The sequence below is a fragment of the Siphateles boraxobius genome, unplaced genomic scaffold, assembly GCF_051911475.1.
Source record: "Siphateles boraxobius isolate OS27281-9 unplaced genomic scaffold, OSU_SipBor_1 295, whole genome shotgun sequence".
Classification (NCBI taxonomy): Eukaryota; Metazoa; Chordata; class Actinopteri; order Cypriniformes; family Leuciscidae; genus Siphateles; species Siphateles boraxobius.
The window spans coordinates 142,501-168,114 of record NW_027508914.1 but is presented as its reverse complement, the minus strand read 5'-3'; the positions used below and the strand labels follow the sequence as shown (position 1 = coordinate 168,114).

Sequence of the window (25,614 nt, the reverse complement as noted above, 5' to 3'; positions counted from 1 at the left end):
AAATAAATAAATCTATTTATGGAGATCAACGCAGTTAACTGGAGTTAAGAGGCTCTTTGGCACTGGGAAAAGCAGAAGAGCTCCTGACAGTACCTGTTCTTGGCGCTCAAGCCACTGGTCCACCATGGGATGGTTGGCACTGAGAGAGGAGCGGGCGTTCTCCCTCTGAAACTGAGACGCCCAGGGGACGCCATCACGAGGCAGGCTGCGGTACGCTTCCAGATCCGTACCCTGAAACAGTGCAGGCAATAAAAGAGGCCGTTTACACCTGCTATTAAACTCATAATCAGTACACTAGTAGTTATTTTCACTATTATTATCCATGTGCCCTCATCATTTATATTCAAAATAACTTCCCCTCCCTCTTGCAGCTTTTCTTCTCTTCTCTGATGACGAGGGCGGAGCAACCTGTCACTCACAGGAGATCAGCCAATAGCAATCCACAACCATCCAATCAATTCCCCATGGACACAATCAAGCCCAGAGCGTTTCACTCGTATATACAGCACAATATGAAAAGAAAAGCCTATTGCAACTTCTGTTTCATGCTGACTTTAAAGGGTTAGTTAACCCAAAAAGTAACAGGCTTATTGGAAAGATGTACAGTATCTATCTCTTCTACATTTTTGTAAAACTCCAAAAATATACTTATGCATAAAATTCACTGCAGTTTCCATCTGAAATGAACATTAGTGGCAGTAAAACACCAACAACTTTGATCCATTATGGAAGTGTGAGCGTTTGAAAGTGTGTGCGCGCACGCGTGAGTATGTGTGTCTTGGTTAACAAGAAGCTACTTTAACAATTAAACCAGCTTAGCTGTTACACAAAAGCAGACTGGGTTTTAATAATAGGAATACCAATTTCTTTAAATATATGGTGTGCAATATAGCAATACCTCACTGAAAACACAGATTAAACTCACTGTGCAATGGATGGTGTACGAAGCTCATCTTGGATCCAAGCCCAACAATGATATCATTCAGGCCACCTAAATTTATATGGCATGCTAATTTCTTTTCTCACTAATAAGGAGCTCCATTACAAGCTACTAATTCACACCATGTCTCTAATGTTACACTGCATGTTTTCACAAAGATGAAATCAAACGCCCTCTGGCAATGGAGCTCAAGTCAAATCTTCATTTGAAAAGTTTTTAAAGCAAACCTAAAACAGGTTATCCTGTGACACACAGGGCCTTATCCTAGAAAGCCTGAGCACCGTTACTGTTGGATAATGACCTAGTCTGAACAATGACGAAGAAAAAGAGTTATAGCATGAGCCAATCCACAGCCGGACATAACCGCGACCCCATACAGTGTTGGAACACAAAGTGATTTTGATATTCCTGCATGGCATAATGATCTATATAGGTAATCCTGACATTAAACAGCAGGATAAAATAGAGGAGGAAGAGACACAGCGAGGAACATGAAGAAAACCAGGTCAATGGCCCATAGGATGAGTGAAGAATTCATACAGATGGCCTTATGAATGAGCATGCTGTAGTGACTGAGGCATTGGCCTACCTCGACAAAGCCTCCAAATGCAGCAGGAGGCCTATAGGTTTCTTACAGTTCAGGAAGAGATACTGAGAGACAGATGTTACGCTCCATATGAGAGAATATCCACGAAGACCAAACAATGCTTTGTAAAAACACAGAACGGGCCACATTCTGGCCAATAAGGAGGATCTACACTCAATGATAGTGCTATGCTCTAAAATTTCATGTTAATAGAAATCTGAATACAACATAATAGAAAATAAATACATTAAAATGCAATGTATACACAATGATTAAAATGCATATTTTATATGATGAATATATTTTTAATTAAATAAATAAACATGGCAAGGTTAGTTCAGGTTGTAAAATGTCAAAAAAACTAGGTGTAAGGATATTATTTATTTTGCTTTTGCCTTGATGGTTACACCACGACATTGAAAAAAAAAAAACCTGACGCACATTTTTAAATTAGGCTACATATTTTAATTATTTTCTTTATCTTGGACAGTCATTGACGCTCAGACTTGCAAGTCTTGGCCAGATAAAATGAGATAGTTATATTCAAAAGTTGTAAGATGCATCCAAAAAAAAGCTTTGGAGAGTTTTGGAGAAGAACTATTTTCTGCATATATCAGCCGACAACCAAAATGCAAATATGCTACATTACTTCACAGTGCCAGCTATTCTTACTTCAAGGTGAACTAACACCTTTATGTTCATTTCACGAATTCACTGGTGCTAAAATAGAGCACATTTATATTCACCCGGTTGCTTATCGTCATCTGACAGTATCAACCAAAAACAGACCTTCCAGACACCATACGCTTTTCTTACGAAATCCCCCAAAAACAATCAAGAAATAAATGATCCGGTGCAGAACGAAAGGTAAAAAATAACAGCTTAATTCTTCTGCTCTGCTAAAATAAGAGTGTAGCGTTTGGATTATGGAAGAAACCGACAAGCAAAGTGCTTTTAAACAGGATTACTAGTGAACGGCATGAGAAGCGCTAATCTCATCGAGGGTTGCGGTGTCACATTCGGAGTACTCCATCTTCCCTCGCTCCATCCCCTTTGCCCTTCTTTTAATTTGGACTATTGCTGTTTCAAAGCACTGAAGGCCTGTCATCACTGCAAAAGAGCAGCCATTTTGCAAGGATAATTGGCCTCTTTTTCATTGGTTGCCGTAGGGAGACTAGGGAGGAAAACAGAATCTGCCTCTCTGATTCATTTAAAGCCAAAGGCATTGACCATCGCAATGAGGCCAGAATCAAGAGGGAAGCAACAAACAAAGAAAGCAGATCCCATTCTTCTTACAGCAAAGACTTATGGTTCCATAACCAAGAGAGTTCCAGGTCAACAATGAGCGGTGGCAACGGTCATCTAGGATATCTCACGATGAATGAGATGGAGTAAAGGGAAGCCACTTCTTACAAGTTGTCCTAAAAATGCTCCAATTGGTGTAAATTGCTTCAATTTGTGCCAGATAAAAACCGGAGTCGGGTGCACACTGTGCGGTTTTGGCCGTCTGAGACAAATTTTGCAAATCCTAAAAGAATCTGAAGTTTTTGATCGTTAGTTTGACATGTTCACCGACTGCCGAATATTGACCGTTGCGATTTAATTTGACCTCAGATGAAATTCTGGCAGAGGATTTGACTCCTACAACGACTGAGCCTCTAAAATAGTTACTAAAATAGTTAGTTATTGAGTCTGTAAGATATATCAGCCTGTCACTGAAAAAAAAAGTTAATATAAAGGATTATCTAAATCATTAAGCAGAATCTAAATCACAATATTCTTTTGGTCAATAACACACTGATGTAGGAAAAACAATAATGTCCTAATGAGAATTTCCTAAAGTAATGCTAGACCTAAAAAGATAACAGATAGAAGTAATTGCTAAAATTATTTATTTTCTGTGAGTCAGACTACACTGGTGTTGTGTGAAAAACATAATATAACTATAAGTCTTTTTAACTCATCAAATTTAGATTGCAAAATTATATTCACTAATTGGGTAAATATGATTTTTTTAACCTATAGCTTAAAAAAAACTTTAAGCTTTAAACTTTTATACATGTAGATCGCCGCCCACCGCTAGCTAATGCTGAGGCCACACCAAAAGATATTTAAAATCTTATTTAATCTATGTTCAAAATGTGAGAGACCACAAACATGAGGACAAAAAAATCCTAGATTTAACAGTTTTGCTCCTATAGTGTGTGGTGTGTTTTCTTCACATCGTGGCACACAAACAGATTTTTTGGGCACACAGTCCCGACTGTAAACATGGGAAATCTAGCACAATCTTCAGGTTTGAAAACATGGCGGACGATAGGCAGAAAGAAATTGCTATGATAATGTTTAGAATGCTTTTGACAGAATATTCACAGGAAAAAGAAAAGGGTTTGGGTGAAGTCATGGAGACTGCGGGAGCATGGACTTTACATGTAAATGCTTTCGTCTTCGGTCAGCTCGCTTTTTGATCGGGTACTGTTTCGTTCCACCTGACAATCAACAGAGTACGTGCGCATTTGTCCTCGGGGTTCTCCTCACACATCAGGATTTCTGATCGTAAATATTCAACATGTTCAAAACTGATAATATAATATGTAGAACCATCAAGATAATCGGAACTTCATTTAGGATTGTCGGAAGTGGAGAAATCGGCCCGAATATCTTGTCGTGTGGCCCCAGCATAAAAAAAAAATTCTCTAATATTAAGGCCCATTCAAACCAAGAACTATAACTATAAAGCTAACTATAACGATACACGTATTAGCGCCCACATCGACGGTCAATAATGTTATGTTTATTATAAGCGCGTGATGCAATTATGTCATCTGCTGTTTTAAATGCTCGAGCTCTTTAAAGTTGGGTTGATTGTGTTTGGCTGTCAATGTTTTTATCGTTTATCAGGCAGAAATCGTTCGGAAAGTGATTAGTTATCATTATAGCTGTAGTGTGGAAATATACAGAAGAACTGTTACCCACCCCTTGGCCAATGACGTCAACGAGCCGTCTTCGTTTTGTGGGCCATTTTCTTCGCCTATTCCCTGAACGATTACCAAAGATGGCCATGTCGTGGACGCCATCCCACAGGAAGCGGAAGGATGGATGCCCGAGACAAACATGGTGGCGTATATTTATCGAAGACTTGCGTGCCGTCGACCTACCATGGGACGGAGCCGAAACAGTTGCGATTGATCGAGCCCACTGGAGATTGCTTAGCGCACAATGCGCCGCACGGTTATGATTATAATCCTTGATGTGATCGCCATTTAGAGCAATTATTATTATATGCAAGTGGGCATAATATCCATGGCTACTTTAAAATGTTTGAAATGGTGAAGAAGATGAAGAAGAAAGATGATTTTGCCTCCATAGGTGTAATTACAACATCCTCTTTTAAGCAAGTTCAGAAAGTTAAATTAATATTCTGTATGTTGTTTCCAATAAAAAAAAATGTTGGTTTGAGTGATAGAAAAATAGAATAGAATATAAGAAAACTCACCTTTCGCTCAAGACTATTGGTTCCGCTGGTGGTGTTGGCTTTCGTAAACCCTGCCGTGGTGGACCAGCGTGTGGGATTCTTACGAGATGGTTCCTCTGGCTGAAGCTGGGCTTCGGGAAGACCCACCAGGGCTGGGTCACTGCTACGCCGTACATGCAAGGGCATGTCTGAAACAGAGAGATGAGAAAGATCTGGTTAACAGCATATTTTCATGCATCTCACTCCAAAAACTGGGGTATCTTCACTTCGGTGCAATAAGACATCCTTCCCATATGACCACAGATAACAAACACAACACTCCGGCTCGATTTCCTACAGAAAGGCCCTTTTCAGTCCCGCAAAAGTGTGATAGGGACACAGTAGTACATTTATGTCTGACACAAAGCCAGTTCCTTTGAGCATTGCAAAGAAAGGCGGTGGCAATAGGAGCATTTAGCTGGGCTTGTTCTGTGGCACGCGCACACCACACACGCTTCCGAGAAAGATGGGAGAGGCGAGACAGAGGTGTCCCTGCGCTGCGGAGCTGTAATGGGTTTGAACTGCAGGGCAGGTGGGGGGGGGATTAGTCAGATACCGGTTCACTCTTCCCGTCTCACACAGCTCAGATCGCTGCTCTGGTTTGTAGGGCTCTGTGCTCGTGGGCATGTACAAACTAGACTTATTTTTACTTTTTACTAAAACGTTCTATTAAAGGTGCATTGTGTAATATTTCTGAGGATCTATTGACAGCAATTCAATAAAAGATCCATAACTATGTTTTCAGTGGTGTATAAAGACCTTGCATAATGAACCGTTATGTTTTTATCACCTTAGAATGAGACATTTATATCTCCATAACCACGGGCTCCTTCTGTGGAGGCCGACATATTGTGTGGTCATGTTTCTAGTGTAGCTGACAACGAACACACAGCGCTACAGAGCGTGTTTCCTCACTACCTTGAAAAAGACTTACTTAATGAACCGTTATATTTGTATTACCTTAGAATGAGCAGTTTCTGTCTACACACACCGCGGGTTCCCTTGCATTGAAATGCGCCGACATGTTTCTACGGTGGCCCTAAACGGACAAACGCGTTTCGTTACTATGTTGCTCTATTTAAAGCATTATATATAAAAATGCCTGATAACAATGAATATAACTGTAACCATAAAATAATACTGGCCTATGTATATATGTATTGCTTCTTTTTTTTATATAAATGGCTTACAGTATTGCTTTAACCTGTTAACTATCAGAGTCATGGGCTGGTAGAGTGACACTTGGCACGCTTGTTCCCCCTGCCACATATTTAAAGGATCCTAGGAAAGGTGGCGTTCGATTGCATCCTTCATTCAGAATATTTTGAAGGATGCATCAATGGTATCCAAAGCACAAACCTTCATGACGTGCCATGCAGACTTTCTAGATCAGCTCATTCTAGCGTTTAATGCTGAGGAGAAGACTTGTCTAGAAGCCTCAGATGAGCTGGTCTAGGATGGACGCAACCTTATTAGGAACCAGCCTTCCAATTGAGAAGTACCAATTTGTTTCATTACTAAATGAATAAGTGTTTAAACGAATCCGCTGAAGGAATTATTTAAGTTACTCACTAATTTATTTTGTTCCTGAATGAATCAGAATTTTTGAATGAATCGGTTGAACGAATGATTCAAATGACTCACAACAGGAAAGAGTCAATGAACATTCCGTATGGAACGTGAAAACAGACAAGCAGACTGATACATTTTGTTGGACTTCACATTCTTGGAAAGCTACTCGATCTGATTCTAGGAATATTGGAAATTTTGTATAATGCATCATAGGAACAATTCACCTATAAATGACAACTCTGTCGCCATCATGTAATTTCAAGCCTTTTTGTTGACATAATTTCTTCCAGGGAAAGCAAAAGGTGAATTGCAAATGTAGATCGCAAATTGCCACAGTTGGCAATATAATGGACATGAGAGTACAGTATTTCATTTAAAGTTCTCCATTTTATGAATATCATAGAACATATCAAACCAGTTCAGATTAAAATAGCCACAGACAGTGACATTTTAGACCCGAGGGGAAAAAATAACCTCCCTTTTTTTCCCTTGCTACTGCCTGTACCTTGCGTTATCCACAGTCAGCATGAAAGTAAAGCGTTCACATGTCATCTGCAGTTGTGTCTGAGTGTCGACAGGCAGATTTACTGTTAGTGTCTTGCCACCTGGCACCAAGTTTATGACTTGCTACAAGTGTATGTGGTACATCCATAATTATGCAAATGTCCCAGCAACCACCTGTCATCCCTCAACAACGTCCTGCCACAGCATATGCCCATATTGCGACTACCATCTGATACCGTACGCATGCATATGCAGCTTACAGAATGTCAAAATTTTACAGACATAGAATATTTCGGTCAGGCCACAACTCACCGCATGAGGTCCCAATGAAAACAGAACCGTGAAATCCGAATAGCCTGAGGCCGTACAAAAATACTCACCAGACCAAGGGAGGCCCTATTATTCAATTACGAACTGAACTCAATAATGATTTTTAATACACTTCCTTTTGTCGGTGTTCAGTTCACATTCAGTTCATGGCTCTAATGACGAGGCCCCTCAGTCGAAGTGTAACTGTATAACTCTAACCTATGTCTGTGATTACATTCAATAATTAGCTTAAGGCCAAGATGGCTCGAAACGCACAGAGATGGGTCTCAAGAAAAAAAATAAAAGATCAAATAACATCCAAATACGTTGTCTCGGCCTCCATAAAATTACATTACATATTACTAAAGTCAAACAAGAAGTGACATGCGGATTGCAGATAATGGGAGCGGGAACTAATGGGGCTTTCAGAGAACATCGCAACAAAGGCAAAAACAATGTTTTATTGAATGTGACAGGGTTGTTGAACTCGGCCAAATCGCATCTGATCAGTAACATCAAAAATCTATGCAGAAGTATGAAGGAAGCCAAAATATGTCTGTGGAACCTGTCTGTGGAAATGTTGGGAAAAGCACCAATTTTGAACAAATATTTTAAATCATGTTGAAGATGAGGCCTGAACGAATCCACGTGGAACTTCTCAACATACCACATTCTTTTCTGTCAAATTTTTGGTCTTTTCTGTTTTTGGTGCCAACGTTCCTAGTTTGACTACAGCAGATTTCTTTGAATATTTCCTGGGAGCAGGTGGTTGCTCATATGATGCATGTGTTCATCTCCTTATTTGATTTTGTTTTAAGAATCTAATCACAAAATCTTTGAAGAGAATCAAACCACATGCTCATCTGCAACATGTTGCATTATTATACTAATTTGCTCAATGCGGGTAAATATTTCTCTTTTCCTGGCGTAATTAATGTGACTCAAAGATGTTCTGCAAAATTAATCTTCAACTTTTCACATCCAAAGACAAAAATATCAGTTACTTAAGCCAAAAGTGTGTCATGTGACTTCTCTATCAATACATCAACCAACTCTCTCATGCACAAACGATACTGGGGTGGAAATCACATGAGTTTAAAATATTTTAATATGAGAAAATGTCTGCATTTTTTTTTAAACTGGCCATTTTTAGAAGTACAATAAGAGCATGGATTGCAGAAAGCATGTGATTCTGCTCTGACAATATTGCTTTTGTTGAACAGCCCATCTAGTAAGTACACATAGAGGACACACAACCCCGTTTCATCCCTTTCTCCCTATCGCGCCACTCCAGCCAATATGGGTTCCTAATGTGAGATCGGATTAGCTTTCCTCGGCCAGAAATTGGCTTCCCCTGCGTTTAATAACCAAGACGACCACTTAAAGGCCTGTACCCATCGATCTCAGGTGTGTTAGGGGTATGACCAGGCCCTCTAATGAGACCAAGCACCAATTTCAGCTCTCCATGGAGGATTATGAATAGAGGGGGAAACACAGGCCTGCAAATAACCTAGACTCCAAAGATGGGGTTAAACTCACCAGGGACGCCCTCTCAGACATCATATTTACATCTCTAAGCCACCGCCTCTCGTTGAGGGCCGTGTGGCAGAGATTTGGGGATTAGTCTGAAATTGAGGGAGAATATTCACTGGTATCTCCGATACGATGCACCACAAAGCCTTCATTCACAATCACGACCTTTACTCTAAAATCTACGAGATACCGAAGAATCTTCATACTGATCTTTCGCATCTCTAACTTTAACTCGTTCCTCTATAAACCTTGTGTTTTCTGCTTCGCTGAGTTGGCACTAATAACGTGCAATTTACTTCTGACTTTTCAAACACAGGGCTCTCTAATATATTACTTACTGCTTCCAATCATTTAAATTGCCCGTGTGTCCATTTTGTCCTTGTGGGCCGCTTACCTGCCAAAAGAAAGTGTCCCTGACTGGCTGCCAGTAGTGGGTAATGGAGAGGACGGGGAATGCTGGGAATACTGATCAGGCTGTGGGAGAGGACATGAGATGAGCAGAAGCAGGTATAGGCCAAGCCTGTAATTCCCATTTCATCCTTTTTCCCTTCTGTCGCCTTTCATATGTTGCAAATGAAATGATTGGCTAAACCAGGCATAATTTTATGGATTTCTATGGATGTTACAAATACGACCTTGGTTTTCTGATGGATAAAAACTCTATGCTTCAAGGACTGACCAGCGACTGAACATTTAGAGGGCCGAGGAGTCTAATTGAAGGGGCTGAGTTAATAAAATATGAAATAATGTCTTTGCTGGAACTCTTTTTTAAAGAGTCAAGTGTCACCAGAGCATCCATATTGATATCTCTGGAGGTTTAGGTAGGGACCTCTTTCAACTATATCTCAACCCACATTTGCATTTGCCAACGGGGTACAAAAAGTCGTCCTAAAGGAGGTAGCTTAACTTTGGAAAAATAGACGTTTTATTGAATTGGGCAACTGGGAAAGTGTTCAAAAGGAATATGTTGGAATTTGTTCAAAAAGCAAGACTTGAGATGACTGTCACACGCTGAATAGTGGGGTTATGCTCAATTTAGAGGCGGCTAATCTCGAGTAGATCTGAATAAGGCAGAGTTTCAGTTTTGTATACAGTGTGGATTTGTTTTCTCTAGGGATGAATGTTGGAGGACACGCTGGGAGGATTGGAGGCAGATGTAGAGAAAGAGTGAGTGTCCTGCTTGAGTGCTGGAGCATTGCGACAGGGCAGCGTCTGTGCGATTCGACACGCTGGAATGTGAGAGGTTCCAGTCTGTAGATGTGAAAGTGAGAGTGTGGTGATAAGAAACCAAAACTGAAAAAAAAATTAATATGAGAGTGAAAGATAAGGAGATTCAAGTACAGAGAGACTGAGAGAAAGATACTCAAACTTCCAGACACAACTGTCAAAATTCAACCTTCAACTTTAAAATTATAGTTTTTTCTGTGTGTCTCCAGTAGTGTTATTTTATAGGATCGTTGAGATAATAGTATATATATATACACATACATATTTAAAAAAGTTTGTTTTTATTTTTAACACTTTAGTCATTTTGTTGCGTGTTTTAGTCAGTTTTTTTAATATGTCTATATACTGTAGTTTTTATTCATTTTTTATTGCAGTTTTAGATTTAGTTATTTTAGTGCATCAAGTTCAGTACATCAACTAAATAAAAAATGAGAAATGTTATTTGATCTAGCTGATTTTTCATATTTATTTTATGTAAATTAAAGTTTATTTTAGGCAACAAATGTTTTAATGGTTATAGTTCACTAAAATTAAATTAAGCAAGACATTTGGAGGAGTCTAGTGATGCACTTATATATATATATATATATATTAGTGGTGGGCCGTTATCGGCGTTAACGTGCTGCGTTAACGTGAGACTCTTATCGGGCGATAAAAAAAATATCGCCGTTAATCTATTCTCAAAGTTGGGTTGGGATCATAAAATAGCTTTTTCGAATATCGTTATATTTTCGCGCAAATCGCGCATCAGGGTATTTTCCTTTACATCCTGTTAAATGAGTTTATTCCAAGCGCGCTGTATCTTTTTTTATGGGCATGAGCGATGCTCAATTTACAAATGAATCTCTCTTTTGAGTCGATTCTGTTCAAAGACTTCATCAAACAATTTGGCAGATCTGTCTAAATCGGTTTGCGAATCAGTCTGAATGATCTGTTCAGTTCCTCACGCACTGAATCGTCTGAAGCGCGTTCAATCACACTCGACTCGGATTCGTAACAGGAAGATTTAAGAACACCAAGAGCTACAGTTTAGTCTAGTGAAAGCAAATCTGCAAATGCATCATATTTTTGCCAGCGATGAAGATCTTTATTAGTTGAAAATCTTCGTAAGCTGTCTGTGAATGAATGATTCCACAGGACGATACATTCGATTTCATTTCATTCAGGTAATACATTTTACAACCAAACAGATTATTACGCAACGATAGCACTACTAACAAGTATGACATTATCCGTTGGACATATACATTAATTTATAGGCTACAAAAAAAAAAAAACACTTCAGAGCGTCGGCGCACTGGCAAAGGTTAACAGATTAAATAAACTAACATTACAGTTTATGAAATGAACACCCGCCATCCCGCGGTAATGTATTGCGCAGGGGCATAGTCACACGAATAGTTTACATTGATTGAAACTAATTTGTTGAAAAGGAGGAGGCTATTGCCGGTAAAGGCAGGTTCACATAAAATCATTATGACATATGACATTATTTTTTGATCTTTCCATCTGGTTTGGCAATGCAAAAACGGACTGTAGCTACGTCGTGCTTATTATTTTTTAATAATAAACAGTTTGTTTGATGACAAATCGCTAAAGATGAAATTGGCCTCCCTTTCTGTCATTGTAATTGTGCGTTTTATTTATTTATTTATTTTTATTTTATTTTTTTGAACGATATTCGACTTTTGCTCCTCTATTGTCGAATAGCATTTTTGGCAGAAATTCACATCCCTACGCGAGGCAAACTATTCTCAAAGACTTACTTTTAGTCATTATTTGGGTAGCACACATATTCTGAATGCCTTCGGCATAATTCAAATGAGCCATTTTAATCTAGATTAATTCCAAGATTCCAGTGAGATTAATCTAGATTAAAAAAATTAATCTATGCCCACCTCTAATATATATATATATATATATATATATATATATAGTATTCATACCAGCCGATACTGGATATTTAATTGTAAGTTAAATGTTAATTTCTTTTATGTTTACCTTTAGATTACCTTTGCCATCATTCAACACTGATTTAAATTTAATATTTAAAAACATGAATATTCCAAAATAAATATGAAATAATCCACTTAATAATAAAAACATACTTCATACTGTACATTATAATGCTGTGATGCATAAATTTACTTGTAACATTTACAACGATTGATTTTAGTTTGTAATGTTTCAAAATTGCATATCATTACATTAATTTAATGGTTACCGCAATTACATGAAAATGTTGTCATATCTTTGTCAATTAATATTTTATTATTGGTGCATCACTAGAGGAAATATATTACGGCTTCACAAGTCTTAGGTGTTAATGTAAATAAATATGTCTGACTCTATTCATAATAGTAAATTCTACATAAGCACAGAAGTAAATGTTGAGGATAAGGTTTGGACAGCCGGACGGTTGTGTACACTGTCTAGTCAACACAAGGTTAAAAAGAGATCTCAAAAGAGATCTGGAAAAGATCACATCTCCCATGTGACTCTAATGGGAAATGCACGCGTTCACACAAGTCTAAATGCAAAGTAATCTTACATGATGACTTAAAACCTCAGATGTGTTTTATAAACCTTACTGAGCAGAAGCACTGCAAAGTCAGACATAAATCCACACACACTTTCTGTACGGACATATAAAGAAACAGCAATGCCTTCTCTGACTCTCTGAAGGGCAACAAATAAATGTTAACAACACTAAGTGAGCTGGGAGGATCTGCATTAAACTGAAACAAATCTACTGGAGATATTACTGCTTCCAGATTCAGATGAGAAAGACACAAGGAGGAGGACTGATAAAGCAAGGCTGAAGTGGAAAGAGTATGTGTATGAAAGGGAGGAAGGCATGGAAACTCAAGCCTGGGTTTCACGAAATGAATCCTGACTCATCTGGGTCGACGTTTCCCACATGCTGGAGACAGCAATCAGAGCTGTACGGGGGAGAGCAATTAACTCAACACCCAGTGGCAACACCCCAGTGTCACCAGTAGACCAGCGGAGAGGACCGAGAACAGAAGTCCCTGGAGAAGAGATAATCAGCTAACCAAACATTTCTGCTGAGCTAGAACTACACACAGCTCTCTTAATGTAAATACCATAGAAGCGTTCCCTCAACGCTACGGAAAACTCGATCCGCGCTGTCAGTCAAACACACAAGCGTTCACTGTCTTTCAAAACAGAACCAATCAATGCAATTCAAAGTCAACGTGAATTGTCGCTTGCAATCCGTTTTACTTGCATACTCAAACATGTTTATAAGTGAAAATGGATATTCAGTGCAGAATAATATAGGGGGAAATTAATTTAGGTTGGATGACGAAAAGTTGGCGTTGAATAAATGAGAGTTAGCTGAATATGTATTTTAAAGAATATACACTACCGTTTAAAAGTTTGGGGTCACAGTAAAAACTCATCATATTAAAATGATTTCATATTAAAATGATTTCTAAAGGATCATGTGACACTGAAGACTGGAGTAACGATGCTTTGATCACAGGAATAAATTACACTTTACTATATATTTGCACATAAAATAGTTATTTTAAATTGTAATAATATATATTATTTATTTACTGTATTTTTGATCAAATAAATGCATAATGAGCATAAAATACTTTTTTGTATATAACATTACAAATTCTTCACCATTCCTCTTCAACATGTTCAATCATTATCAGTGGAAATGAAAGGTTTTTATATATTTATGTATTTTTTGCACATATTTGGCACCACTAGTGATGTAAAAACACATACAGATGCTTTAATCTGAGTGGAGATTGTCCAAACAAAAGCAAAGAGTTATCGGACGGAAAGGTCAGGAAGGATCACCTCTGGTCAGACGAGTGTGTGCAAGTGCTTATCTGTGACAGAGACAACATTAAATAAGAACAAAACATACTCGAAGATAAGCACTTTTCCCACGGTCCACAATATGATGACGTTTCTATGACATGTTCAACTCCACTGTTGTCTAAAACGTTTGAAACGTTTACTGTACACCACAGGAAAGCTGAGCAGAAGCTCAAATGCTGTCTGTCGATGTGATCACGGGACCGTTTCTGTGCTCTTACTGTTGATTACTTATTAAACTGTCATGAACAGAGAATTACAATAATTCCTACCCCCGTGTGTTTTAGTCAAAACCACATGTTTGGACGAACGGAGAGGAACGGAGAAACAATGAAAGAGGGAGAGGTGGGAAAAATCCAACTATTCTGCTGCTGACACAGAGGAAAAGTATGAATACGAATACAAAGACAAATGCTTAGTTCAGACACACAGACGTTAGTTTAATGAGCAGATGTTGTAAATTGGAAGGAGATAATGTTTCAATCTGTTCTCAGATTACACCCTTGAAGTTTCTATAGCAAATGGTATTTCAGCCAGTATTTGGAGCGTGAAGGAGTGCTGACTGGGAAAAGGGAAAGATAGGAAATACGACTTTGATGTTGTGTTAATGCCAAGTCACAGTTCAGCATGAAACCATGCAATATCACATACAATAATAAGAAGTTAACTTGCTCAAGAAATATTTCACAGATTTAATTATGAACAGTTATTTTCAACAATGTCCTATTAATACATTTAATAAAGTAAAAATTATTTGAAACATGTACAGTAATGAACGTACAACAGAAGACTATCAGGCAAGCGGATCAGAAAGTCTAAAATGTTAAAGCGCTTACGTCATTTATTTTGGGTGTAATGTTTGCTGTTTGAATAGTAGAACAGTTGTTTAAAAAAAATTATATTATTTTTTTTTCAGTGTCTAATGATGTCCAAACTAATTACTGTAGACACGCTAAAACCAAGTGTACTGGTATCCAACATAGACTCCCAGTGAAGAACAACTACAATGGATCACTATGGGTTGTGCATATGCATATTTTCATGTACAATAAAATAGATCAAGGTAATAGAACAGATGGTATAATTGTGCAATTTTCCTATAATACAAGAATAATAATAATAATAAAACAAAATTGTCTCTTGATGGACTAGTCGATGGCAATGTGCTGTGTCATCATAACGCCATCAGCTGTAAATAGACAGTAGATCTGAAAGAGCTGAAAAATGTCAGTCCAACTTTGATACCATCTGTGCCCAAACCGGCCATCTGACTTCAGATTCATACACTTAAAATATAAAGGTGCCAAAAGAATGAAGCCAAAGAAGAACCATTCTGTGTTCCATTAACAACCTTTCAGTGAACAGTTCTCAACTTTTTCCTCGCCATCGACGCTGGTAGGGGGCGCAATTATGCATTTTCTGAAAGATTACTGAGTCTGAAACAAGCGATAGCACATGAAATTATATTCATATGTAAAAAAAAAAAACGCGATCACCAACATTAAACATCATATAAATCAGAACTGCCTAATGTTACTGAATGAAATGTTGACCCAGGACGAGCTACAGGACTGTGAAGTTTTGAGGTGATGGACTCGATTTACTCCATCTGTGTTATGACCATCGTTCTGAATCCAGACGCAGTCTTTGACAAAAACATGATTTTCTCTGCTTTTTGCTTAACATTTTTTTGTTTGTTTTTTTAAACTTACCCATATTGAAATGTTGAGTAAAAAAGAATGCATGAAGCTAGCATAAAACTTTTTTTTTTAAGCAGAGGATGGGTTCTTTCTTTTTTTTATATATTGCATGTTCAGATATTCGTACAACAAAATATTCTGGGGGTCATGAAACTAGTGTGGAAATTATTAAAAAAGCTGGCAGGGGCTGGCTTTAAAAACAAAACCCCGCTGGTGGGTAAAGAGTTAAAAGATCCATTTTTATGTGAGGAACTTAAAAAACCTTTTTCCAAGAACTTTTTGTGGAATAGAAAGGTTACATAGAAGTATTAATGGAACCATCAATGCCAAAAAAATAACCTTTATTTTCAAGAGTATATGATCTAAGAAGAGAATTGCATAAAAAATACAAGTTAATGTCAACAACTATCAATTTATCAAGCCAATATTCTAGTAATAGGCTAATAAGCAACAAGTTAATAGTGAGTATAGGATGGTAAACTAAAGTGTGTCCCTAAACAGAAGTGCAATAAACAAAGACTGCAGTCAAACATCATTTACTAAACTCAACTCAAACAATTTTTATTCTAACCATGTTTTCTAGCATCCACAATCATTGTTGAAATCTTCACCCAAAAGCTTAGAAAAACATCAGAAGCCCAAAAAGACAATATTCTCTTCATTCAGTAAAGTAAACACTAGTGGCAAATACATGCTCACTCCTCCGAGAGCGAAAGTGAGAGGGGGAAAAAGTCTTAAAATGAACACAAAGCAAAACATATAGTTATTTATTTCCTTTTCATACATTATTTCAAATGACGGACACATTTTTAAGCTCTTCTGGTTTTAAACGTCGTCAGCATGACTTGTTAAAACTTGAACATTGTTGAAGAATTTCATCTTTCCCATACATCCTCAAATCCAGTGTGCACATCGACAAAAATAACAACCGCAAAATGGTCAAGGAAAAATGTTTCCCTAAGATCAAAGCAACGATTCAAGAGCCAAAAAAAGCACTGGCCTAATGATCTGTTGGCCCCATTATTTCTTCTTAAACGTATCAGTAAAGATCTGGCCATAGCGTGAGTTCACCTATGATAGAATGCTATAATAAAACGGGAGGGTTTGCGCGAAGCCTAAAACAAACAGCACTTAAGAGTTTCCCGGGCGAGACATCGACTCCCAGGAAATTCCAGCATGGACTTTCTCATGTGTAACGGCTGCTCCATCTTATGCGGTTGACAATACGTGGGTTGAGTCACCTACTCATGCCATTTCTCTCTCACACACAAGAGATAGAGCATTTCATTAGCAAGACATATTTCAAACACAAGGTCGCTGATCTATAGAGTGCCGTTACGTACTTCTCTTTTTTTATTTGCCTTATTCATCATGGTGTTGTGCTCTTGACACGTGACATCCCTCTGGTCATCATTGTTTTTTTGTCTTGCGTACGTAATGTAGGTGGCGTGTGGTTAGTGAGGGAAACAGCCTCCAGACATGAGCTCCAAAAACACCATTCCTGAGACTCACTGATGCCAGGATGAGCCCGAGGCGACTCAACCACGCATGCAAATCAACTCACCAATTTACTAACACTTGACAAGACCAGCACTGTTATGGGACTGAGCCCACACTGAGGATGCTTGTACACTGTTAGGCGGAAAGGAATGCATAAGATCTTTAGTAAGAGACGAGTAAGTTTGAAATCAAGTCGATTAGACCCAAAGATAATGTTCTCTCCACTTTTGCTGACAAAATAGGGCATCACAATCCCAAATCTTGTATTTCATCTCCATAGAAATTATTGAATTCGTGTTGAGGGTATTTTTTTATTATTTTATCATCCTTAACTAAAATTGTATGTATTCATGAAAAATAAAAATAAATTACTTAAATGCAAATATATATACATATATATATATATATTCAAGTTATGCCAAACGCTAAAATATTTTATTAGGTAGAAATTATGAGTAAAATATATTTTTAAAAATCCTTATCTTTCATCATTATGCAGTAAATCACAAACAACTGGAACATTCATGCGGCCTTTGAGCGCTGTTGTGGACAGTTGTGGACAATCAATGCTGTTGTGGCATTGATGAGAACCGCTGATCTAGAGGAAATCAAAACATCTCAAAACACCTTAAAGTCCCTGTAAAGTCAAAATGAAGTATGTGTTCTGAGTTTGTCACACCACAGAAAAATGTGTTATTAGCCACCCAGCCAAATTTGAACGATAAAAAAGCCACAAGTACATAAAATAAACTATCAAAATCTTGAAAAAATGAGCAGTGGTCAAACGCTGGGGGCGTGTCTGAGCTGAAACCACGCCCACTCGTGGAAAACGAAGCTCGCGAAACCAATTCTTTAAGAGATGCTGCCGCCTGAATTCAGACTTGGACACGGCCCATTTACATTTTAATCTGAGCGTGTTAAAAGGCTAATACGTCATGTTAGTGACAGGGCTGTAGTTCAAAAGCACGGAAACACAGAAACAACGTTTGAAAACCGGCAGAGCCAGTTTTCTGCAACGCATATCCAAGCGAGTCTGAATAGGAAACGGAGTGTGTGAGTGTGCTTCCATCTAATCACAGATCATTAGCAGATTAATGAGAGGTCTGATTAAACTGATCCCCGGTTCTGATCCTCGCATGACAACATGTGTAGAAAACTTTCAAAGAGCAGAGTAGACATGTTCACTGCAAACTCTAATGAACTCCAGAGTTGTGACGTCTGCACCTGTTTTTCTCAACACACAAGCACAAATCATGAGGGTGTTTTATTCTGACAGCACCATGGGAATTGGCAGAACTAAAGTGATCCGCCTTAGTTTGTATTCACAAAGTTGATCCGACTGAAGTGAACTTGGCTTTGTAGTCGGGCTTGAATTAAGGACTTGAAATGCAACGTGCTCGATGAATGCAGATGACTGTGTGACATTGCTAATGATCTTCCACGTGTCTCTGCTGTAGAGCTGAGACTACACACACCGCTACACACACACCGCTACACACACACCGCTACACACACACTGCTACACACACACACTGCAACACACACAGATGCACTTTGAGCTGGATCTGGCCGTTTCTTTCACACACGTTGACTTAGCATGTTAGTGTTGAGGAGGACAAGAGAAAGGAGAAGCTGAAAAAATGTGAGTTGTTAACCTGTGAAGAAATTCAGCTGTGTAAAACATTGTGAGGGAGTCGCTAGTCAAGTATTTGTACAGCGGTTTTCACAACACGCAGAGTTTCAAGCAGATCTAGAGAAAATCATGATGTTGATGTTTATAATATCTTCATGCCTCATGACACTTGTTGAATACAAGCAATCAAGCAGTAGAGGTGTGTGTGTGTGTGTGTGTGTGTGTGTGTGTGTGTGTGTGTGTGTGTGTGTGTGTGTGTGTGTGTGTGTGTGTGTGTGTGTGTGTGTGTGTGTGTGTGTGTGTGTGTGTGTGTGTGTGTGTGTGTGTGTGAGTGTGTGTGTGTGTGTGTGTGTTGATGATATAAATTACATTTTTTAACAATATAACAATCAATTGTTGAGATTTGCTGAGAACTGCTATATTGTAAACAGTTTACGTGAGTGTACTCTTTGGAATCCCAATAAGGTTGGATATACTTATAGTAGAAGCATTTGTTATTAATTATTAATTTGTAAAATGTGTGAATGATCTGGTTATGGCTAATCTAATCAGATTGTACAGTATACAAACAAAAATGTAATGCAACTTTCTTCCAACAAAAATGTAAAAAAAATAAACTTGTATGAATGGATGTATTGATATCAAAATTCTGGCTGATACAAATTAGCCTATAATTATTTACATGATATGGCTAAAAATAACCAAGAATTGGCCAAACTTAAACTTTTATAAAACACTAAAAACTAAAATCAATAATTTCAAATATTAAAAAGTTAATTTATGCATCACAGTATTATAATGTGTGGAAGTATGGAAAATGGAAATTCATTTTAACATATGTTGAATATTACATTTAACAGTGTAATTAAATTATTAGTGTTTTTATATATTAACTTTAATGAGTGTTAGATTAAGGTCATCTTAATTTTAAAATAGGCAAAAAAAGTATGCACAATTACATATTTAATATTGAAAGATACAATATCATGGAATACAGTATTCTTGGAAATTCCATGGTAGAAGAATACGCTAATAATTCAATACTACGATAACTATCGAAGCGCTACAGTACAGATTACAATCTGGTACCGCCATTTATAAATATTATCCAAAAATCACACAAACTTGACTTTCCCTGTTTTACACTGCTGAATGCTCTCTCTGTAGTAAACCAGTCTTATCCGCAAAGGAAGTGTTTTTAGGCCTTCTGCAGTTGTCACACCTCATTAAATAAGGTGTGACATTTAGTGGGCTCCGCCCACTCCAGCGCCCAGGCTCCGCCCAATCCAGCGCCCAGGCTACACCCACTCCAGTGCACAGGATCCGCCCACTCCAGCGCCCAGGCTCCGCCCACTCCAGTGTCCAGGCTCCACCGACTCCAGTGCCCAGGCTCCACCCACTCCAGTGCCCAGGCTCCACCCACTCCAGTGCCCAGGCTCCACCCACTCCAGTGCCCAGGCTCCACCCACTCCAGTGCCCAGGCTCCACCAACTCCAGTGCCCAGGCTCCACCCACTCCAGTGTCCAGGCTCCACCGACTCCAGTGCCCAGGCTCCACCCACTCCAGTGCCCAGGCTCCACCAACTCCAGTGCCCAGGCTCCACCCACTCCAGTGCCCAGGCTCCACTGACTCCAGTGCCCAGGCTCCACCCACTCCAGTGCCCAGGCTCCACCCACTCCAGTGTCCAGGCTCCGCCCACTCCAGTGTCCAGGCTCCGCCCACTCCAGTGTCCAGGCTCCACCCACTCCAGCGCCCAGGCTCCACCCACTCCAGCGTCCAGGCTCCACCCACTCCAGTGTCCAGGCTCCACCCACTCCAGTGTCCAGGCTCCGCCCACTCCAGCACCCAGGCTCCGCCCCTCCCCGTGCGTTCAATTGTGTCGCTAATGGAGCTGGGTGGCGTGATGAAGAGATGACACAGCTAATAAACCACTGCTCTAACACGCTCCCGAAAAGGCACTTCAATGACAAAGAGCAAGAAGTCACTTTGTGAAATGCCAGTGGCATGCAGCTTGATTTGAGCGGGTGGTTGCAGGGCATTTCAGTGTCTGGTTGGAGGTCTGTTCGGCATGCTCGAGGGCTAGCCTGATTAGCATGAGGAGACGTGATGGTTGGACCTATAGAGAGAAACTCGCAGTGCAAATGACACAATCACAAAAACAAAACCCAAAACAGATGGGCAATCACACACGTTCAGCCATGCATATCGGCACACTGATTCTGCTCTTGGTGTTAGAAGAAAGTAAGATGATGTCAAAGCCTTTGGACCAGAACGAGAAGAGGTTGTGAAAGACTGTGAAAAGTGATGAAATTTGGCAACGTAAGAATTAGCATGTGCAATTTAAAATACATGTGTGCATTGTGCAATTGAAGTACATGTATAATAATGTGCAATCGATGCTTTATTGCTGTTACTCATACTGTTAGTGATTTAAACAAATAATATGTTGCTGGTCAGTTTGTCTCAATTCATTTATTTGAGCTATTTGAAATACTGTTTAACTTGCTAAATTTTTGTTTTGTGACTTTCTTTTTCATTTAGCGTCATGAACGTGCAAAGTGTCGACACTTTAATTTGTTGTGAAATGTGCACACAAAAGATTGTGATTTTGACGGGGAAATTTGACCCACATATCTCATTGTGGACTACAGCTGCACAGACCGAGGGAAGAAATGATATATTTTGTTACTGAAGTATATATTTTTTGGACTTGGCTTATGAGGAACCATCCAAAACATCTTAGTATCCATATAGCAAGCCCTAGCAACCACTCAGACCACATTAGCAACCACAATCAACATCCTGATTGTGTCTAATTTCAAAAACTACACCCTGCGGAGTCACATTTGTCGACTGTATACATCATTGAGGCTGCCTCATTTCAGAAAAATTACTATTATAAAATTGACTATTATTCCTCGTGAGGCTTAAATTATTGCAATTTCCTACATTGGAATGAAATGGTGAGATTTCTGAAATGAAGCAGCCTCGATGACATGTACAGACGACAAATGCGACCTCTGGAAAATACAGCCTTCGTAATGTGCTATTAATAACCTAAAACACTCTAGGATCACGGCATGAACTTTGCATCACAAGAATCACTAACAATAAGCCTCATTTACTAATAAGTAGGGCTGGGCCAAAAAATTACATTTTTGATTAATCGTTTATTTTTTATTTTTTATGTGGTCGATTCAATATCAATTCTCAAAAGCCACGAATCTCTCTTTTTTTCGTATTTATTTCCACAAACATGGATCATATCTGATTGATGTTAATCTTATTACTAGTCTTCTCCACTAGATGTATTTACCTTGTTCGATGTTATAGCGGCGATCAATCATTCAGTGTCCCGATCGAAGCAGTGCTGCATGGGCACGAAAGTTGATCATTTTCACGTGTTTTCAAGCCTTGCAAACTTAAGCATTCAAGTGAAGGAGAACTTGCATGCGCTGTGTGAGAAGTTTTATGAACACACACACACACCTGAAGCACACACAGACTCAGACAGCGTGCAAATAATAAAATGAATTCTCTTTCATGTCTCCTTGCACTAATGGACAAATTCACACTTATTTATCTCAAAATGCCCACCTTTGCGAGTATCCAAGTAAACAGTCAGTTATGGCTTAAGTAATCAGTAGAGAAACGCATGTGTATCATTATATTGGATCCGTGGCATTAGTCTTAAAGTGACAGGCGCCTAATATTCCTGTTGTTGCTTTCTGTGTTCTTAATGTTAATCAAAGATAACACTACCTGCTCGTCACTGAATTATGTTTTTGTAACTTTAATAAGGATTAACCTTTATTTAATATGTACAGTAAAGATTATTTGCAGTGTTATTTTACATTTGATTACTTTATTAAATGAAAACTATTGTTAGGAATATCTGAAAAACATTGAAAGCAATGACTATTTAATTTGTATCTTTGTTTTATCGTTTTTATTTATTATTTTATTAATGACTGTTTACTTGTCATTAATAATCTTTGAAATGTATGTGGTATCGAAATTGGAATTGAGAATTGTTAAATTTCACTCGTATCTAAACATTTTGGGTGTCAAACCATTATTTATTAAAATACAAGGACACATTGGCCAAAAATAACAAAAACAACTTTTTTTATTAATTTATTACTTTTTTGTGGTGGGGCCAGTGAAATTTTTCTAATTTAATTAATTTAATCAAATCGAAAATCAAGAATCAAATTGAATCGAGTATCGACCTGAGGTCTTGTGAATCAGAATCACATCGAATCAGGACACATGTATCGATACCCAGCCCTACTAATAATTGCATGATTTATTTGTATTTCTATGCACAGGAGAACTTCTCATGAAAAATGTCAAATTAATTCACAATACGTGTGTACGCGCATGAATGTACAATCCCCAAAACAAGGGCAAACACAACGAACACCTTTTATACAGACCGAGATTCTCCAAATAATGTCAATATCTAGCTAGAATGTTAAAAGCTAGTCTTTCACAAATAATTTTGTCATTGTGTGGTTTTCATGTCCCTACATGTCCTCCTAATGACTTCTACCAGACCACAGCTTTAGAGGAAAGCGAGGGAGCGGCCAGCCACAAAACAAATTGATTATATAAACGCCGGCCTGGCCGCAGGTGTCTGCACTTTTCCCCGCAGGCAATCTCCTAATGGCTGAGGATCTGGTGTGTCATCGGGGAAGCCTCTGTTAAACATCACCACGTTTATATCGCCCACCCGTCACTGAGTCAGCCGGCCATCAGATTGGAAACACCCCCGAGGCTAGTCTCTGGTACAGTATTGCTGGACAAACATAAAAAAAAAAAAACATCTCTGAGGTTCTGATACCAAAGCTGTGGGATATCGCAGATCAGGAGAGGCATTTACATCCTTCTTAGAAGTAGCTGTATTTTATCAGGATTTCTGGATGGAGCAGCAGGAGGGTTTTGAAAGGAATAGTTCAGCCAAAAATTAATCTTGTTCCAAACGAACTTGGCTTTCTTTTTTCTAAAGGACACAAAAGGAGATATTTTGCAGAATGTTTGAGCTGTTCTTTCCATAATGAAGTATAACAATCAACACCATTAAGTGTCCAAAAAAGTAGTACAGTACATATTACTTGTGCACTATATTTCAGTGCCGTCTAAAGTCACATTTATATTATTGTGAGAGGAACAAGCTAAACATGCATCACGTTTCTACAAATGAATAAAGCGCCACAACTGATTTCATCATTGATAATAATCATAAATGTTTCTTGAGCATCAAATCATCATATTATACTGATTTCTGAAGGATCATGTGACACTGAAGACTGGAGTAATGATGCTGAAAATTCAGCTTTGATCACTGGAGTAAATTACAGTTAATACTATATTAACATAGAAAACAGCTGTAATAATATTTCACAATATTACTGTATTTTTGATTGAAAATATAGACATTGTTTGGATTTCAGCAATTGACCATTCGCAAAGACCCGCCCCCTTTAGAGTCAACTGACAACGCGCTGACAGGACAGACCAGATTGCTTTTATATGAAACAAAGTCTCAACTTTAAAATTTGATCATTTTTTAAAGATAAATAACATTTTGTGGCTCTTTAATGTGTCTGACAGATCGCTGTAGAGCCTCAGTTAAAGCTGCTCGTGAAACGATCATCTCTTCCTTCTAGTTAATGTATAGCATCAAATAAACATGAATGAACATCAGAAGGAATGTTATTTTAACCACAGAAAGACGTCAGTACACTTAGTTTTTCAAGTTAAAATCCTCCAACGTTAATCAACTTACTCTCCTGACTGCTTTGTCGGACAAAAATGGCGGATTCGGGGATGGCGGATTATGATTGGTCAGATCGCCTGTCAATCAAACTCCTTGCGAAGGGTCAATTAATTTGAACATTCCACCCATTTATTATATAGAGTTCCCATGATAAATAACATCATAAGCTTTTAAAAGTGCATGAGGGTGATTTAATGAAAGAATCTTCATTTTTGTGTGAACTCATGTCATGTTTCATGAGATGGTTACATAAACACCTGAAAAAGTGGTTCGCCCAAGTGCATGATGGGATATGATGTTATGCCGAGCGAAAGGAGAGGAGGCTTGTTAATGAGGGAGAGCGAGAGGGATGTGGAGAGTTACTGGAGCTAAGCTGAAAAGATCCGGAAGTGCGATGGAGAGAGGCAGCGAGCCCCAGGGTAGTGCACCTGAACGCAACACACTCCCGTACTAATGAGTGTGTGCCTCTCTGAGCCCACCAGGGACCTCCCCTGCTCAGTGCACAGGCCTCCACACACACACTACACACTACAAACACTCCCTCTCCCACTGCACTGCTGAAAATAACCCGGACAGACCAATGCCAGAGCACCTTCATTAAGATTCAACACCAGCCAACAGCGTCGGAAAGCTCCAAACTTTTCTTTATTTCTCTCGACTTTTTGCAAGATTAAGCTTTGGTGTCAGACAAGTCAGACGAACGCTTGATTCTGTATAATTACAAGCAAATTACATTCATTACCATAATTTACATCTCATCACCAATCCAATTATTAGTTGCCCTGACCTCTGCTGAAAGATTTTTTTTTTAAATAATCAAACGTGAGGGAAGAGTTCTCATTTCCCCTTCTCTTACTTCTAAGAGGAACAATCAATGCAAATTCGGGAAGACGAAAACTCTGAATGTGTGTGTGATTATATGTTTCGGCAGCCGAGCTCGAGGGCCATCGCGC

General features: G+C 38.7%; 1 protein-coding gene across 1 annotated transcript in view; it reads right to left on the bottom strand.

The window, feature by feature from the left end:
• LOC143754089 (partitioning defective 3 homolog) overlaps positions 1-25,614 on the bottom strand; it is a gene marked incomplete at its 3' end in the record, with an annotated part of 255,804 nt that overhangs the window by 88,036 nt on the left and 142,154 nt on the right. The window contains exons 4-5 of the mRNA XM_077247004.1: positions 5,023-5,189; positions 94-231 (exon numbers count right to left, since the gene is read on the bottom strand). Of these exons, the coding sequence (XP_077103119.1) occupies positions 94-231; positions 5,023-5,189 (305 nt within the window). The remainder of the gene's footprint in view (positions 1-93; positions 232-5,022; positions 5,190-25,614) is intronic.